This window comes from Anser brachyrhynchus, assembly GCF_964034855.1.
Source record: "Anser brachyrhynchus genome assembly, chromosome: 11".
NCBI lineage: Eukaryota > Metazoa > Chordata > Aves > Anseriformes > Anatidae > Anser > Anser brachyrhynchus.
The window spans coordinates 15,238,933-15,257,441 of NC_137706.1; the positions used below are offsets into that span (position 1 = coordinate 15,238,933).

Genomic DNA, 18,509 nt, shown 5'->3' on the forward strand with positions numbered 1-18,509 from the left:
CACAGAGACAGGCAAGTTACACTGAAAACAAAACAAAACAAAACAAAACAAAACAAAACAAAACAAAATAAAATAAAATAAAATAAAATAAAAAAAAAAAACTAGTAAGGTAACTTTCTTGTGTGCCCGCTCACCTGCAGAACTCACTGCCACAGGGTGCCGTGGAGGGCAAACCAGGGTTTGACAATGTTACGAGAAATAAAAGTTGTTGACAGTTACATAAGCTTTGATAAGAACGTCAAGGCTGGTCAGCCTACACAACTAAGTTTCGAAGCCAGTTACGTACCATGAGGTTTTGTAACCTTCTCTACGCACTCGTGGCTGGTCACAGAAACCTTCGCAGACACACGGCTGTGAGGCAGGAGCTCCTGGGCTGACCCAGGTGGTCAGTGTGTTTCACACACCCTGCCCCTCATCTTGTGCTCCGGTGGCATGCAGCAGCGTGAGGCTTTGATGGCCCACATAGCTGCCAGAGGATGCTACTGCCTCAGATGTGAAACTGCCCTGCAGTACACACTGCCCAAAACTCCTGTCCCTGTGGGGCTCTGACCCAGATCAGGAAAAAGGCAGAAAACTGGAATTTCACTGTAGATGTCTAAAAGTGGATTTTTGTGCAGCTTGTCTTGGCAAAGCAGTTCCCACCCACCACTCATGACCAAAAAAAATGGCTCGTGAACGCAGAGGTTCCCCTCCCAAAACACGCGCCCTATTTCATAGGATGGCTCGTGCCTCAGCTTAGACATCTCCTGCGAGACCAGGAGGAGCACATCTTCGCTGGGAGAAAACAGAACCAAGGGGATCGCCTACAGTCTGAGGAAGGGATATCTCTCCTTTCTCCCATGGCCGCATTTGTCCAACAAGTGTGATCCTGGACCGAGACACCTCCCTCCCCTCTGCTCCTTGGGGACATTTACCAGCACCACACCGAGCCCAGCCTTGGGAGGTTTTGCCTCTTCCCTGCAAGTGCTTAGGAGTCTTGGTGAGAATAGTTTGACAGGGAGGAACTCGCGGTCTCCGAGCAGATCTGTTTACTCGTTCCCCGTAGCCCTTGGAGCAGCGCCGTGCACTGCTGCGGCTCGCCTCGCTTGCAGACTGACAGCGCTGTCAGGTCCCATTCATTGCGAAGCAGCCGGTTCCTCACACCTCCCTCGCTCCCCTGCTGAACGCGGTGAGATCGCAGGAGCCGAGCCTGCCCGCAGACAGGGCTCGGTGATTGATGCATAGCAGTAATTGCCAGCGTTCATCTCCAAATAGTGAAACTTCACTTCATAAAGGCGTTTTAGGGTGGGAGGTGCAGGTCAGGACTCCTGCATGCTGATGCTTTTAGAGACAAGCCAGCAGGGAGCTAGTAAGAACAAACTCAGCCCAACAAGTTGCTGCTGGTGAATTAAAGGGGAAAACAAGCCCAAGCGCCTTTCTCATTAGTTCAAGCTGTTCTTACCTGGAGGGTGGAGAGAAGGACTTGCAAGCCACTGGCTTCTTGTTCTGCCATGCTGCTCCCCACTCACAATCCCTCTTTCTAGCAGCAGACACAATGCAGCCAGAAAGCAAAGCTGCCAACTTGCCTGGCTGCTGCCCCTGTGCTGTTTAAGAAACGAAGAAGCTAAACACAGATCCCCAGACACACGCACACTGCTACCACCAATAATCACAGCAATGCAACTCTAGACCTCAGCAGGAGAGATAAATGTACCCCCTCCCTCCGAGCTCTCCCACTGTGACGAGAAGATTAATTCCTATATAAAGAATCCTGGGGATTAAGTAAAGTGCTCGGGAAAGGTCTGGGTGCTTGGTGTATGGCAGGGGGAGTGTGGGGAGGGTGGCAATAGCAACAAGAAAGCAGAAGAGCTACAAACCTCAAAGAAAGCCAGGGAGAAGGGAGGGAGCGCGCTGGCAGCCTGACAGTCATTCCCAGCTGACCTGCTGATCCATTCCAGACCCTGCGTGGACTCGTCTCTGTTTGACTCCGCTCCAGTGAAACCGGAGACGCGGAGAAGGCAGAGGGAGTGGGAGAGATGCCCTCGGTCTTAATGAGCGCTGACAACGAACGGAAGATACACCCGGCATGAGGGACAGGTGGAGCAGGATCGCTGAGGCTCACGGAGGGTTTTGGGCTTGCAGCCCCGATGCTTCTCTCCAGTCACAGCTGCGAAGGCCACGGGCAGTGCCTCGTAGCAGTTGCAGGGCAGGGAGCGCAAGCAGAGGGCATCTCGTGGCTGCATGGCAAAGCCCAGGGAGGAAAGGGGAGCACTCACATCCTGTGCGGCCTCTCTGCCCAAGAAAAGTGCAGTCCTGGGGGAAAGTTGGCTCCAAGGGCCACTACAGTGATTCACACGTACCCATCCATGTCTGTGAGGATTGTAGCTCAGAGCTGAGATCTCTCCCTGGTGCATGAACCATGCCGGGGTATGGCTGTAGTTGTAGCCTGAATTCCTAGGAGGGCACAGAGACCACTTTTAGCTTCAGCCAGATGATATCAAAGGGCTTGGTAAACAAAAAGGAGCAGGTAAAGAAGCCGAGTGGAGAGCTGGATGAGGTTTTTCCAGGGAAATGTTTTCAATGTGAGAATGTCAATTAGTTCAACACAAACATTTTTTCAGGGATGCAGAAATTTCAGTTCAGCTTTCTTAATGCCAGAATGGCACCACTTCAGGGAGATTTGTAGGCTGACATTGGATATAATTACTTGACGTGCAGAAGATGAAGGTTAGATCTTGTCTTTCCAATTTACGGACATTAATTTCAGTCTTTACCTCTTAAATAAGTACCTAATGCTGGTGTGGGTCTCTCTAGCCCTTCCAGTAGGAGTGTTTTCACTGTGAATTAATAACTAAAGACCTTAGAAGAAGTAACATGAACCTTGGTCTCCTGGCACAAGACAAATGCTTACAGGATTCAGTGCCACAAAGTGACATACCAGACAATCAATGTGTGCACGCATTTCTTTGCTGAAGTCAATGAAGAAATCACAGATCAGAGCTAAAACCCTAATCTTCTAAGAACGAGTTAAATGAAGAATAAACCACTCTAATCTTGGCTAGGGACTATTTTCATGTGAAGATCTTTCAACGCTGCAGAACCTTCATTGATCAAGTGTTTTAGGTAAATGTTAAGACAAATTCTCTCCAGCTCAGCCCAGTGATGTGTGAACAAGTGACACAAGCATGGCATTCCTTGGTTTCTGTGTGTGCCAGCAGGGTCCCAGGATGTCACTACCAGGTTATAAAATAAACCAGATTAAAATACCTTTGCATAATTATGGAGACACAGCAGTCCATTCATGGAGAATGCCACAAGGACTGTTGATTGATGGACAAGATGCTCTACAGACAACAAGGCAGAGTAAGAAAAGTTACATGGACTCATTTCCTATGGAAATTCAGGTTCAGGGATTTTTCTAAATGAAAATATTGATTTCAACAACAACAACAACAAAGCTGCTGCACTCTGTGAAATACTATATTTTAGACTGAGAGATGGTGTCCTACCCAAAGAACACTGAATTCTGAACAGCCTTTGCAGGCATATTGCTTTCAACACATCAAAGGGTTAAATGCAGAGTGGCACTAAACTTTTCTCCTGGGGGTCTGTAAAAGTTTACATAAAGAAACAACAGCCTGTGGTGGGCCATATTAATTTCACCGGCCCACTGTCTCTGGAGACGTGTTGAAATCTTGCATTAAGTTAAACTGAAAGAATTAGGATGAGCTCTGAGTCTTAAAATGCTGAAGGCCTAAGCAGTGCACAGGAAGATGAAATAGTAAGAGTTGAGTGTAGTAACTTTGATACACAGATGGCCTCAATGGAGAAAAAGTCCTGAAGCTGGAAGGTTGTTAAGTTTGGTAGCAAGAGGTTCAGGGTGTAAGAGCATGCCATGCACCATGCTCTCCAGATCTATCTGTCCCTCCTTGCCAAAAGATCCATCCTAAATGCAAGGGAAACATCCAATGACAGTCTTAAAGTCTCCAAGAGTTAACACACTTGCCAAGTAACTTTGAGACAAGGCTTTAGAGTTTCTTTCACACCAGCAGGACTCAATAAAATCTAGTAACAGACCATTATGTAAGGAGGAGAGAGAACCAAGAGAGTGCAGGGACGACGTCCTCAAATGGGCTGGGAAGGAGGAAGGCAGGTAATGGGTTTTATGAGCAGTGCCAGCACACTCTGTCTTACACAAATTAATGCACTGGCAGAAAATTATTTCAGAGGTGATTAGAAGCTCTTTAAAGGAGCTCTTCCACTTTGTCGCTTTGTTCTCTTTCTTGTGACAATTGTACCTGTCACTAGAGCTGTGTGGAACTGTTAATTCCTACTGCGTGACTGTTCAGAAGGCAATGAGAGCTGATGGATGTAAGCAGGTTACAGCGGCAGGCAGCCCGGTTGTCTCAGATCCCCTTCTCTACCACATCACACCACCTGATCGCTCACCTTCTCAGTGGCAATTCGTCATTACCACATGGTGATCCCTCTCCCTGTTGCACTGTAAGATGCTAGATGAGTAGCTAGCTTCCTGCCCTACCTAGAACACCACACTGCCCTCTGCTATAGGATCCCATCTTTCCTAAGCCCCCTACCCCCATGATCTGGTTCTTCGTTTCTATGCGAAGAAGCTTTAGAAGCTTTAGAAAAAAATGCAGAGATTTTGCTGTACTTATGGCAACCCAAGGGAAAGAGAATAACAACAGCAAAGCTTGGGGAAACGAAATCTCTTCCATTCTTTAAAATTTGGGGGTAGTTTGCTTGGTGACGCCCAGAGACTACAAGAAAGTATCATACAACAGAAAGCTCCAGAACTTGCATTTGAATTAGCAGGGAGATTAACAAATAGAAATGCTAAAGAAAGACCCCAGAAGTGACAGTGATGTTTACATCAACGTAAAATGTACTTCAAAAACCTTTTGAAACCAAATTCAAAGCAGTAAATCTCAGAGGTTTCTAGTTATTCACCATTCCTCATAGCCATTGCTTCCAGATTTTTGTCGAGTTTCCAAATTCGTTGTTAGTTTCTATGAATAGGAGGTTCCCTACCTCAACCCTCACAGGCTGAATAAGTTAGGAAGCCTACAGAGACAAATGCCAGAGGTAAAGCATAAACACTGTCCTACCCATTCATATTACGCTGTCAATCCAGCCTGAAGATTAGCTTGTTAAAGTTTATATTGATGCCACTGTTGTTTCCCCTGTGCCCTTAGGTTTATGTGATCCTTAAACAAAATGAAAATTAAACTCATGACTGCAGCTTCCTACTAGTGCCGGAGTTAATGTTCTTGTGGGGAGGACAGAGGGCATTAGAAGCACAAAGGCAGGACCCCTGGGCTCTCTGCAGTTGCTGCACAAGCTCAGACCAGTAATTTTCTTTTCTTGTGCTCAAGGGCTCAGACACACAAACAAGTTAGAGATGTCATCTGATCTCCAGCAAATATGTGCACACACTTTTAGCCCATAGCAAAGGTAAGATAATACAGGATGATTTCACCTGCATTAAAAGAGCATTCAGTCCAATTATTTCATTTTAAGAGCTTATGCAGAAAACATTACCATGGATCAGCTGACACTATGTAATATTTTAACCACAGAAACTTGTTCTTGTGCCTAAACCTACATCTTCCCTACCTGTAAAAGGAGATTTTGAAGCTTTCCTTGTTCAGGTGTTGTAAAGCTATAAAGTTTGCAAGCTCTCATTCAGAAGCGTTGTACAAAAAAAAAAATGAAAGTTTTCAGCTATAGCATTGCATTAGAATGATACAAGGTTAAAAATCTCCATAGATGAGATAATCTGGAAATTTTCCTTGTGAACAAAGCAATGAGAGGAAGACAGAAGTCCTCTGCCAAGATACCTAGCAACTGTAATATTATTGATTTGTAAATTGAAAGTAGGAATCCCACGCAAGAATATAACATATTAAAATAAATTTTTCCCGTGTTATTTTCACATTCCCACTTATTCCAGTTCAGCCTGTTCTTTCCCATGTGAGCCCCCACTGAATTGCATTTGAAAGTAATTCACAGGCCAAAGAAAAACTAGCCCTAAGAAGACTTAAATACAGCAGTTGCAGAACCAGAATCAGTATCACCAAAATCAGGTGAGAAGCCACAGACAAGCTTCCCCTTTTTTATCTAGAGTCTATACCAAACAAATGCATAAAAAAATCATTCAATTTTTGGACATTAGCAGTCCAAATAATAAAATTATCTTGGAAACCTGTGAATAATCTGAGAATATTTTCACCTAATTCTCATAAAAATGACACCAATTTTGTACTCATGTTGCACATCTGGATTCTAATAGGATGATTTCCGTTTTTAAACCAGTGAGACAGATGAGAGAACAGCCAGGTTCCATTAAAAATGGGGAAAAAAAAATCTAATTGGATAAATTATTCATTCCAAAGCCAGCCTGAGTTTTATGAAACACAACTGAAATATGACTGTGTAAAATATTGAGTTAACTGTCCATGTTTCATTTCTATTAAATAAAGAAATGAGTTCTGCTGTCAAAATTACATGTAGCCAAGAAATGTATATATTTTAATAAGGGGATATTGTTTTATTATTATTATTATTATCTGGGTACTCTTTTCTCTAACAAACCCTTCATTTTCATTGTCTTTTGTTCAAGCACTATGCTTATCGTAAATGATCACCAATATCACCAAATGATCATCAATATTAATACATATGTATGTGGAAAAGAGATAATCTTCCATTTGTGAATGCATATGTAGAGGTTTACGTCTCTGAATAACATTCCACCTGCTCATGAAATAATTTACTCTTCTACAGTAGTGAAATGGTTAAAATGGCAATGAAAACACAAGAAGTCATGATGCTGAAATTGATTTTCAGATGCTGCTGGAAGTGACTCAAGACTCCTGCAGCCACTGGACGAGAAGTTAATATCTTTTGGGTCAGAAACCTACCACTGGAAATTTCTGGTCTTACCCTGGTTTAATATGAGGCTGGTACTGTGCAGAGTGCCTGGGGCAGAGAGGGGAACAGCAGGCTTAATCAGAGTTTTGCTTCTCTGGAGACATTCCTGCCATCTCACCTTTCATTTGTTGCTGCACAGCAGCATGGCCTGGGGAGCATCGTCTGGGGGACATGCTACGGTTCATTTCTACAGCAGCATGATGACCAAGGATATAGGACATGGAAGACCATAGGGATAGTGTATCAGAGGCTATGGTAGATATATTGTATGCTGTGTCAGTATGTGATAGAGGGTATTTTCTTGCATCACTGTCCTTTCTGACACATGCTGAGAGGGCTGCTTCCATATAAAGACATACTCCCACTTCTTTCTTTCCAGGTCCCTAAAACCTACTCCAGTTGTAAAGGCATTAATAGAATCAAATAAAGAGACCTGCTGTAAAAATACATTAACCCAGGCTTGAAAATACACTCTGCATTTGCAGTCTAGGCTCAAACAGCTTTCATATGACCTCTGCACACTTTGGATCTCTTTTGGAATAACAATGGACAATATTTTGGCAAATCAGACTTTTAGCAGTTGATCAATTTGGTCGTGAACTGTATCGTGAACCAGGAGTGGAAACATGCTGGCTCAGTGCCATGCTGTCATTTTCTTCATCTAAGAATAAAAGTTTTCATTTGTCAAGTGGAATGGATGTTTCTTACACCCTGACAGATTGTCAAATATTCTGAAATATATTTTGTTGGGCTCTTATTTAAATCTAGTTTATGGAAAAACAACTATATATTAAACACACATACACCACTTATCCTAAGAAAGATGTATTTAACCACTTGACTGCTGTCAGATATTTCCACTTTGTTCCTACAAAGCCCCTTGCTGTGCTGTTCAATGCCTCAGATACAGCAGGTAGAAAACACTTGCTCGGTTACTGAATACTACAGGTGGGTCTAAGTCTGATCTACCCACAGCATTACCAATTGCTCCTGGTCCATTGCGAGAGGAGACACCTGCTGTGTCAGTGAATCTTTGAGATACAGGCAAGTGGAGTTCCTCGCTGGGCTGCTAAGACTTCTGGCCATTAACAGAGCACACATAGGAGGGGGCTAACTATCCCACCTCCTGCCAAGTAGCCCATGATGCTGGTATTCTCTTGAAGGACAGCAGTAGGGATGTGCTGAAGAAACCCGGAAGGAGAATGAAATAATAGTGCAATAGTTAAATTAACAACACTGGTGTCTTACTTGCCTTTATCAAGTCTCCAGGCAACAGTACAAGGTAAAGGTCCCTTGTTTTGTCACCTGCAGCTCAGCGAATATTTCTGTTGGACAAAATACCCTCCCTGTTTTCCTGCAGACATACCTGTGTCAAGATTTTCAGTTGCTTATTAAAAAAAAAAAAAAAAGACAACAAACAATTGTTTTTCATACCCTGACAGTCTGGTTCTTATTTTCTTTGTCACTTTTGTCACCAATTTTGTCTGCTTAAAATGTCTCTATGCTAATTCAGTTGTATATGGCACCCAAGTTGCAAAAGTGTGAGCACAGACATAAGTGCAAGACAGGGAAGAATCTGTTTTGTTGAATGTTTAAGGAAATGGACTTTATGCCAGCCAGACACAGCAGTACACAAAGCCTTCCCATTAACAGAACAAACTGTGGTATATCTGTCTCTTCTGTTTGTCTCACATTTAGCATCTCTGACACACACAGCAACATTCAGTATGCAAAGACACCAGGGAGAAAAAAAAAAAAAAGGATAAGAAACAAAGAAAAAGGAGAACACTCAGACCAATTGAGCAATCTAGTGGGTCATACATTTTAATGAGACCAGCAAATGGAAGAGAACATGGCAAGTTGGGCTGTTACTGGTGATACCATACTGGGACACAGAGCACAGAGAATTAACTCCAAAATATATCCCACACCTGAGTTTTTGTAGAAGCTTATTTGGCCATCCTGCTTCGTCTTGTTTTGCTTTGATTGCCACAAGCTTCCAAAATGAATGAATATCACAGTGAATGAATATCATTCCAGGGCTGAACTGGACAAGCAAAAACACCCACGAAGGTACAAAAAGCAAAGAAAAAGCAAACTGCAGGAGGTATGGGATTGCACAGATGATGGAAGACTGGTAGGTAATGCTATGCTATTAGCTCATATATAGTGCTGCACAAACTAGTTTGTCAGAGGCAATGCCTGAAGGGCATCTTCAAGAGAGTCAGAGGAAGCACCTAAATAAGAAACCACTTTTGACCACTAGACCTCTAAACTTGACCTTCACCATAGCAAAAAAACACTGTGACCCCTTATAAGTTTGCAAGCACTTTATCCCATGCAATAATGTTTTCAGCAACAGTGGGCTACTAAACTTATTAACTGTATTTGATAATCAGTACTGAATGACTTTACTGACCACCCACCTGTATCAGAAGGCCTGGGAGTGACTGCTCTCTAAATCTAATGTAACTGGGTGCAAACAGAAAAACTCCCAGGAAAATTCCTCCTTTATCCCTGTATCTTGAGACAGAAATATCAACAAAAATGACAAGTGATTTTTTGTTTGTTTTATTTTTTTTGTTTTGGTTTGCTTTTTGTTTGCAAGTACTTGTAGTTTTTCCAAAGACAAGCAAAAGTTCTTCTGTCCTCTTGCCCCTGGGCCCATGAGGCCTGGCTTTCTCTAAAGCTGGAGTTGAATTCTCTGAATATATATAGAGAGGCTGGAGGAGCCTCTATATATATATACTGAGACTTCACTAAGACTGAAACTGAATACTGGTTTGTGACATAATAAATTTAGCAGTACTACAGAGGCCTTGGAAGCAGACTGTCACTGCTGAGGGCTGCATGAGAAGCACAGTTAGAACTGAGAATGGGCAGTTATTTACAACCCCACATCATTAAAATTCTCTCCATCCTGAATGATGAATGGTTCTCCTGTGAATAGGAACACAACAAAATTTGAAATGCAGAGAAATTTGCTCTGCCAGGAAGGAAATCATCTCAGAGAGAGAAGCTGTAAGACTGAGGGACAGAATTTGTCTACATTTTGCTTTGACTGATTGAAAGCAGACAGGATTTCTGAAGACTTGGCTCTGGAAGCAATTCAAGGCAATCTCTGAGAAGGATAGGCCCTTCTGACTTTGCTTTGTAGTACTCAGAAATATGTCCCACCTCTCAGCCTGCTGGTTGTGCAGAAAAGAGGCTTCTTGCAAACACTTGAGGAAGGAAGTAGTTCAAAAGAGCTGGCCCAGCTTCCCCACATCCGTGAAGCCAATAGAAACACTAACTAAAGGTATATCATGTCATGTCCATAGATCCTACTGGTGATTCCATCGCCGGTTGTGGTTTGTTTGTTGGTTTGCTTTTTTTCCCTACTTTTCCCTTCCAAGTCCCTGGATGAACCTCTGTGAACCTGCTAAAGAAGATGGCTTGATAAAATTCCAGAAGAGGCCTTCTGTCAAAGTGAAAACCCTGTGGAAATCTTCTTCAGTAATAACTATTTCTGTAAGCAATGTGGTTACTGAAGTTTGGTTTCCTATTGAATGGAGTTTCACAGCTGATCAGCTGTGTCTGAGAAAGCACAAGCTTTCCCCTAGAAGTGATTAGGGCAATCTTTTGGACTCTCCCCTTTTCACACTTTCCTTACCCACAGGTACTCCAGAGTTCAATGGAAAAGCCTTTTTTTCATCAGTGGCATGTACCAGGTGTCTCACTTCTACCTAGACACATATTTTTGCTAAAATTCTATGAATTATTTTATCTTTAGAATTTTTGCTTCTCTGTAAAACACATTTTGAAATAGGCCACTGGGTTCATAAGTTTTTAGGGTGGGTGCACGAATCCAGAAAGGGCAATATCGTATCAACCATGTTTCAAAGTAAACTAAACTAAAGAAGAGATGTTAAAAGAATAATCATCCAATGCCATTTTCAGATAATCTCTGAATGTATCAATAATGCCTACCAATGCAGGTGTGTTAGCAATGCAAACCCTTCTGCTGTGGTGGTTTCTACAAACAGGTCATAATTGCTAACAGTCCCCAGATGACACCTCTCATTCAAGCTGTGGCAGCTCTTCCTTTTAGCCCTGGATGTGCCTGGTACGTTCCCTGGTGTGCCCATCAATAGCTCTTGACATGTACACAATGCAGTATATATTAATCCATCAACTCTCACAACTCCATCTCTGGGAGTTAGGCAATCATTTTTTTCCAGCTTACACTTTTGCGAAGTCGACGACGAGTCTCTCAAGGACACACAGAGCATCAATGGCAGAGACAGAAGGAGAAGAGAGGTCACAGTGCCCCCAGTGCCATCACAGGAAAACTCAAGGCGGTGATATCTGGGGAGGAAGGAAGAAAACTTCATCATCTATTCAGCAGTTGAATTTTTTTCCCTAAAGTCAAAGAGTCTGTGGCCACATGTACACTTCTGTGCATTTGAAGCAACCAGCACTTATTACTGATGACCTAGTGTTCATCTGAACATCTGTGCCCTTTTGTCATTTGGGTAGCATTTTGTGAACCTTTGTTTTGCCCCAGCAATCTTGCATGTGAATCTGCCTTACTCTGGAGACAGGCTCAGTGAAATCATAAGGTTTTTGACTCATTTCTAATGAAAAGTTGCCTCAGAGGACAATTTCAATTAAGAGTGGCCACAGAGGCTCATGTCTACACCTTTTTCAGTGCAATGTGGAGCTAAGTGTTGATTATACCTCGACGTGTCTCTGGGGCTGCTGTGTGACTGCTGCTGGCACCTCTAAAGACTTCACGCAGCAGCAGCCTCCCAGGTGTAAGTCAAGACCTTGCGAATACAGCACTATGCTGGGAGAAGCAAGGAAAAAATACACAGCCAGGGAGAGCCGTATGAAACAAGCTGCCTCTTGACTTCATTATCATAAGTGTTTCTTGTTCAGCTCATTACATGAACCTTGTTCACCATGTATTTCTTCCAGCATTTGTTAGGGGGGAGGCAAGCCCAGTGGCCTGATACATCCACTTCGCCTCCCTCCTCCAAACAAAAACTCTTCAGTCACTGCTGACTCTTTTTTAGGGAAACCTTCATTTCATTAAAATTTAATTATTGGTTTAATTAAAATAGGCAAGCAGCAATATGAGATGTGTATGTTTTTTTATGGCTGAAGGAGATTGTAAAGTCCTCATTCATTTCCCAAAGTAGCTTCCACGAAAAATTGGGCTGTCTTTTTATAGGCCAATTCTCAGTGCTGCTTTCAAATGGATCCCACAGCCATTCACACAGATTAATTCAGGCAGTGAATCAGATCCTGCTCACTGGCTGCCTTTCAGAACATACCAGTGATGATCTGGGAGCCCTGTGGTAGAGCCCTGCGAGCTGATGGGACTCTGTAAATGATTAATTAATCCTCATCCAGGCATTTTTCAGTTCTGTCTTAATTTATTCATATTGCAAAACAAATTTGGTCTTGGTGAAATGGGCCAGACTGACAAGCGTTGGGTGACTGACAATTGTTCTGATATTCCCACAGAAAGAATGAAGAGGGAAAGATTTTTTTTTTTTTTGATGAAGCCTGTGCCATGACCCAGGAGACAACACTTCAACCTCAAACCATATTCAGCCTCCAGTTCTTCTGCTAACACTGCTAGCTTGAGGGGTGGCCCGGTTTCTGGCAACCTGCCACCCCACCAAGACTTAGAGGCAAGACCCCAGTTATTCCTTAACAAAGACAAAACTACGGTGGTTCGTGTCTCTTCTCTCAGTGTCTTTTCTGGCATCCCTAAACCTCCCAGGAGCAAAAGCCTACCCGGTGGGAATTCAGCACAAAGCAGGCAACACACAAAAACTCGGCTTGGGCCACCTTAGGAGGAGGTCTCCAGCTGCCCCATGTAAATGGTGCAGAAGAGATAGTAACCTGCAGCAGGTGGAGGTATTTCTAGTGATGGAGACAACACCCCATGAAAACTACAAGGAGACATCCTAGTGCAGTCATGGTTTCTTTCAGAACCAAGTCCATTATTTGCTAATGATATTCAGGCAGTAAAACTGGTTTTGACCTCACAACAAGGGTGGGAATCTTTAGACTCTCTTAAATTCCCAAACCATCTGGTCTTTGGATTTATTTAATCACTCTTCTATTTGCACCAGTGAATTGAGCTTCAAAAGAGCTGTGTAGCTCTTTCTAAATGTTGGTTACAAAATAATCACAAGAAAAAAAGAGGAATATTGAAAGTTTCAAATATTTTAGCTCACGGTTCTAGGCAATGCTGGGCTGCTTGCCCAGTGTTTTGCAGTCTTCAGATCTCTTCAGCTTTAGACCAGAAAGAAATGAGAGAAGTAGCCTTTCATTTAAAAGCAACCCTCCAGACACTTTTGCAAGAAACAGCAATGACCTTCATTTACCCAGCCCTCTCCAGCTACACTAGCTGAGAATGCAAGTGAAGTGCAGGGCTGGGAACAGTGTGCTCTTTCAAAATGCTTTTACATCTCTTCTGTACTTGCTGGAAATCTACTCTCATCATTTTTCACTTTAAATATCTCCCTATATACATCTGGAGGTTGCAGCATGGATCTCTTTTCATAACAAAGACATAGACCAGTCTGCAGGTAGAGGTCTAATTTTCAGCATTACCGGAGTTCCTGGGGAGTCTGGCAGCACTTGAGAAAACCAGGTAGTAATGCTAGTACCCCTATATCTTTTTCTCTTTGTCTTAAAGGTAAGCGTAGGGTATGACAGTGAAATGGATGGACTTCTGCCTTTTTTTCTTTTCCATTTGGCTTGACTGAGCAATGTGTCATGAAATTCTTGTTCATGCTAAGATGTCACCTGGCTCCATGGATCCTATTGGATCTTGATTGATTCATGAACAGGTCCATAGGTACTATTCGGAGTTACTAACGTCATAAAAAACAGCTACAACTTAGAAAACTTTAGAGCCACAGGCATTTGGAAGCAAAGAGCAGTCAGGGTATTAGACAGGTTTCCTTACTAGCATGCAAACAGGAATAACAGTACCAGGCTAGATAGACTTCCGAGTCTTCTAAGCTGGTAGTGCCATAAAAGCTGTTCTTGTGCTGTTACGCTCAATCTCTTTGTGCTCTCATCTTCATCAATAGCATTAGATTGACATCACAAGGGCTTTGTGAGCCTTTGCAACTCTGAGCTCCTCAGCTGAAAGGTTCCATAAAATTGTAAACATAATTTTATATTCTTGAGAAAGGCTGCTGAAATAAACAGTATCTGTTAACAACAGTCAAAGTGTAGTATTTGTGTTTATGTCAGCACTTAAAAATCATTGATCTGCAATAATCTCAGCATGGGGAGAAGAATCTGTTCCAAAGGTCAGAGCAGAGAAATGTAGTTTTCCCCATCAGTGCCCAAAAGAGCAGGGCTGGAGAGCTGCTGTGCAGAGCTCTGGCCAGGGAAAATGTGGTTGCATAAAATCTCACTGACACTCCCTTCCCCACTGCTAGAACAGCACTCGCGGAGATGACCCAAGATCAAAGATGCCTGCAGCAGCAATCTGGTTGCAAGACTAATCATCATTAGTCTACTTTGGCTGCCAGATTGCAGGTAACCACCCACCGTGGTGTGCTACTGTGCCAAGGCTGCGCAGACACTTTTCAAAGTGAGAGCGCTTCCCTATATCCCTGTGTGTGGCAGCAGCAGGGTGAGCTTGGTGGATGTCTCCTAACAGGTTTTGCTCTGAACAGAGCCTTTGAACTAGGACCTGCCTCGTTTCATTTTATTTGGGAACAGCAGAGTGGCTGAACAACAGGTATGATGGAGAACAATAGCCCAGATGGAGTCTGCCCAGGGGACACGCTATTGAAAGTAAAGTACAGTAGCTTAAAACTCTGCTCCTTAGTACTTGAGTGCAGTGCTTTGCACACTTTGTCCCCTGAACGTGCTTCTCTCCCTGAAGGCAGACCCATTATCCTCTTTTAAGAGAAACTGGAAAATCTCTCCTCTTCAGAGAGCTCCTAGTTGTTCCCTTCCCTGTGAGCAGGAGTGGCCATCCTGACCCTCCAGCTGATTTGGGGTTCTCCTTTCTCCCATCTCTAACAAAAGATTTAAAGCAGCTTCACTACTCCACTGTCCTTCATCCAGCAAGTGATCCATGAATCTGTCCCCTTGACCACCCATCGCCATACCCTCACTGCCCACCTGGATGAGTGACTGCATCCTTTTGTCCCAGAGCTAACCTTGGACCCCCCATGCTATTCCCTGCCTTCCTGATATGTCTTTCTTTAGCCCCCTCCCTCTCTGTCTCTCCCCAGCCTTGCTCTCGAAGGCATTACAGCTACCTAGAAGGGATACAATCTCTTAGTAGCTGGGCTCTTTGGAAATGGGGTTTCAGGAGTACAGTGTTTTCCTGCCACCTAATCTCCCCAGTCCATGCCTTACCACCTCCCTGCTCTACGTGCTGCAGGGTGTTCATACCAGGGCTCGGACAAGGAGAGGAGAGCAGCAGCCAGCAACTGCCCCAGCAGCTCTGCTGCAGCCTTGAGTTGCTGAAGGGTGGGGAAAACTGCCATCAGATGAAGGGGAAGCAGCCAGTCCTTTCTGAGTCCCTACCCCATTGACAGGCTGTACACGATGTTCTAAACAAAATCTGTCTAATGCCAGTCCCGGCAAATTGCAAGGGCTCTGCAGAAAAGCCAGCAGGGCAGAATGACTGTGCCCCTCTCCATGCACCAACGGCCTGGAGAAGAAGGAGTGGTGCAAAGGCAGAGGGCTGGCGGAGATGACAAACATGGCTAACAGAGGGTGCCAGGGCTGGCATCAAAGACAAAGCAACAGTGAAATAGCACAATATCACTGCCTGCCAGCTCCTTCTTTTAATCCTCCTGAGTCTGCACATCCATAATTGGGGACTTGTCTCTGCTGTCTAGGGCGCTTGGCAGCACACAGCTCTCCTCCCTAGAAGCGAGATTTGTGATTAGATTAAAGCCCAATTCATGTTCTCCTCGCTCAGGTCTCTGTCACGCTCGCTGCTCCCCCTGATGTTTACATACGATCGGCTGACTCATTTCCACATGAAGAGCTGACATTTCTCTCTCAAATACAGCAGAGGGGTCATTGGTTGCTGCATTAAAGGGAAAAACTACAATGAAGAGATTTTCTAATCACTGCATCAGATTACAAAGGAATGTAAATCACTGAACAACGCTTTTTGTTAGAAGCTGGAGCAAGGTTACTTCAGGTAGTTCTCAAGAGCAGTTTGGTATTTCACACAGTACGCCCACGTGCAGGAGTGCACATGTGTTCACGCACATGAACACACCGCAGCAGAGCAAGGAGATGCTGGGGGAAGGTGCTCTGATGTTGAGGAGCTCATCTATCCTGTGCTGCACCCCAGAGGGAGCTTATTGTCCTGTGCTTCTGCCTGCTGCCTGATAAATTGGGGTAATATCCAACCTGCACTCACTGGACATGGCAAGGATGAGTATATTAAAAATACAGCAAGTAAGAAGAAGCAGAGGAGCAGCCAAAGCAGATACAGGACAAATTACCATAAAATTACTAACAATAAGCTAGGATCAAATTTCTCTGCATGTCTTATATGGTCATTCATAGAAACATCTCTATAGACTTACAAAAAAAAAGGCATACAATGTATTTTAACTTAGTTTTGTACTTTGCCCTTAAAGAAGCTGAGATAGTTCATGGGAAGAAGGGAAGGGAACAAACCAATAAAAGCATATAGGAGATTTTCTTTTTTGGGACAAGTGTTGCAGGGGTAGGCAAGAGGGTAGAAATCGTCATGGGCTGGAGCAACCAGCAAAAGCATTAAGAGTGTTACAGGCACTGCCCACAATGTTCTTGTAGTCAAGATGGAGAATGTGTTTTGCATTTCTTATTCATTTCTGGGATTTTTGGAGAACCTTCTGCTAGGTAGCCATCAAAGTTCTCTTTCAGAAAAATAATGATAAAAAATGAGGAGCATTTAAATGTGACCTGAAGCCCATCAAAACCTTCCGGAAATGCCTCTGCACGGTCCTGCTCCAGCTCTTCAGATCCTGAGAGAAGATATAGTGGGGACAGAGGAGGGGAACACAAATGTGAGCTACCTCCCCACTGGCCAGCAAACTACCACCCAAAGCAGGCGGAACAGTCAAGGGGAAAAAAATAATAATAAATAAAAGAAGAAAAAAAAAAAAAAGAAAACCCAGAGCCCATAATCATTTTATGATTCTAATTTAACTTTTATGAACATGTTTTGAGCTCCCCTAGTCAGACTCTGGTATTGATCTTTTCAGTATTGTTAACTCATAACCAGACCATATTTGAAGACATAAACTTTAAGAGGGATAATAAAGAAGAGCCAGACTGCACTGGCTTTATTATTCTCAGCCTAGGGACTGGGAGCTGTAAATCCTACTGGAATCAGTGAAATTATGCAAGTGAAGATTAACTCCTGGCTGTGTCAATTTTTGGGATAGTGGTCACCAATGACATCAGTCCTTATTTCTAGTTGAAAGTGGGGTTGTTTTGGGACACAAAGAGATGGGAATGTAAGAAACTAAACAAAGGAAAAGATACCACTGACTTTCTGTCTGCAAGATTTTGAGCAATGGCCCAAATTGCAATATTTTAACCCATTTCTGGACCAGATGCAGACTCTTCCAAATTACTCAGTGCTTACATTTGACTTCTATCTTCCAACTCCATTTGGGATCTGAGCTAAGCAGAAGCATATAGATATTGCAGATGGTGTTATTCTTTAGTGAGGGAGCTGACCCTGAGCACCAGCACAGGGTGATGGATATCCTGGCTTTACTGTACTGAGTGTGTGCTCTGTGCTTGGGGTCAGGCAGGTTCATATAGCTTGTTCCATGCTTCTGACTGATGGATAACATGAAAAGCCTAAATAACGATGTTCATGGTTTTTTTTTTCTCCATGGTAACAATACAAGAAGGACAGTTTTCCAACCTCTGGCTGTTTCTGGAAAAAGAGGGAACATGAAAATATGTGACAGATTTTCTTTGTTAAATGGATCCTAATATAATGAAATGAGGGCAGGGGGTTAGGTGAGTAGATGCATTGCTTTCTACCTGGCATATGCAAGATGTGAAAGGTGTTCTCAATCTGAGTATCAGGCTGAAAAATCTTGAGGTAAAACTTATTCAGTTCCTCTGAGATCTAATCTGGTATTTGAATTTAAAGTGCAGACCGGTAAGCTGTCAAGTTCAAGTGTGAATCTGCATCTGCTTGCAGACAGACTCAGTGGTCCTTGTTCAGACCTTACCCTGCCGCATGCAACTAGTCTCACAGACAAAAGGTGATTGTAAGGTCTCAAAATGAGCCACAATGCCCCAAAATAGGGGAGTTACTATAACTTCAAGTTTTGTTGCAAACACTTGAAATAGCACAACTCTCTGCCCTCTCAGCATCTCCAGTCCCCCCGACACCTTGCACCTCCCCAAGCTTGTCAAGGTTGGAGCATATCGCATGGCCTTATTTCTTCATTTTCAGTGACTCACACCAGCCAGCATCACTGTGCTATCTCATGCTTATTGGAATTAAAACACAAAAGGGATCTTCAACATAAATAAATAAATAAATAAAAGGCTGCACAGTACACCCTGCCAAC

At 43.4% G+C, this 18,509-nt stretch overlaps 1 protein-coding gene across 1 annotated transcript in view; it reads right to left on the reverse strand.

Annotated features, from left to right (window-relative positions):
- Positions 1-18,509, reverse strand: part of AGBL1 (AGBL carboxypeptidase 1) — a 330,445-nt gene that overhangs the window by 286,558 nt on the left and 25,378 nt on the right. The window contains exon 2 of the mRNA XM_080607077.1: positions 1,442-11,277. Coding sequence (XP_080463203.1) covers positions 1,442-1,492 — 51 coding nt within the window. The 5' untranslated portion in view covers positions 1,493-11,277. The remainder of the gene's footprint in view (positions 1-1,441; positions 11,278-18,509) is intronic.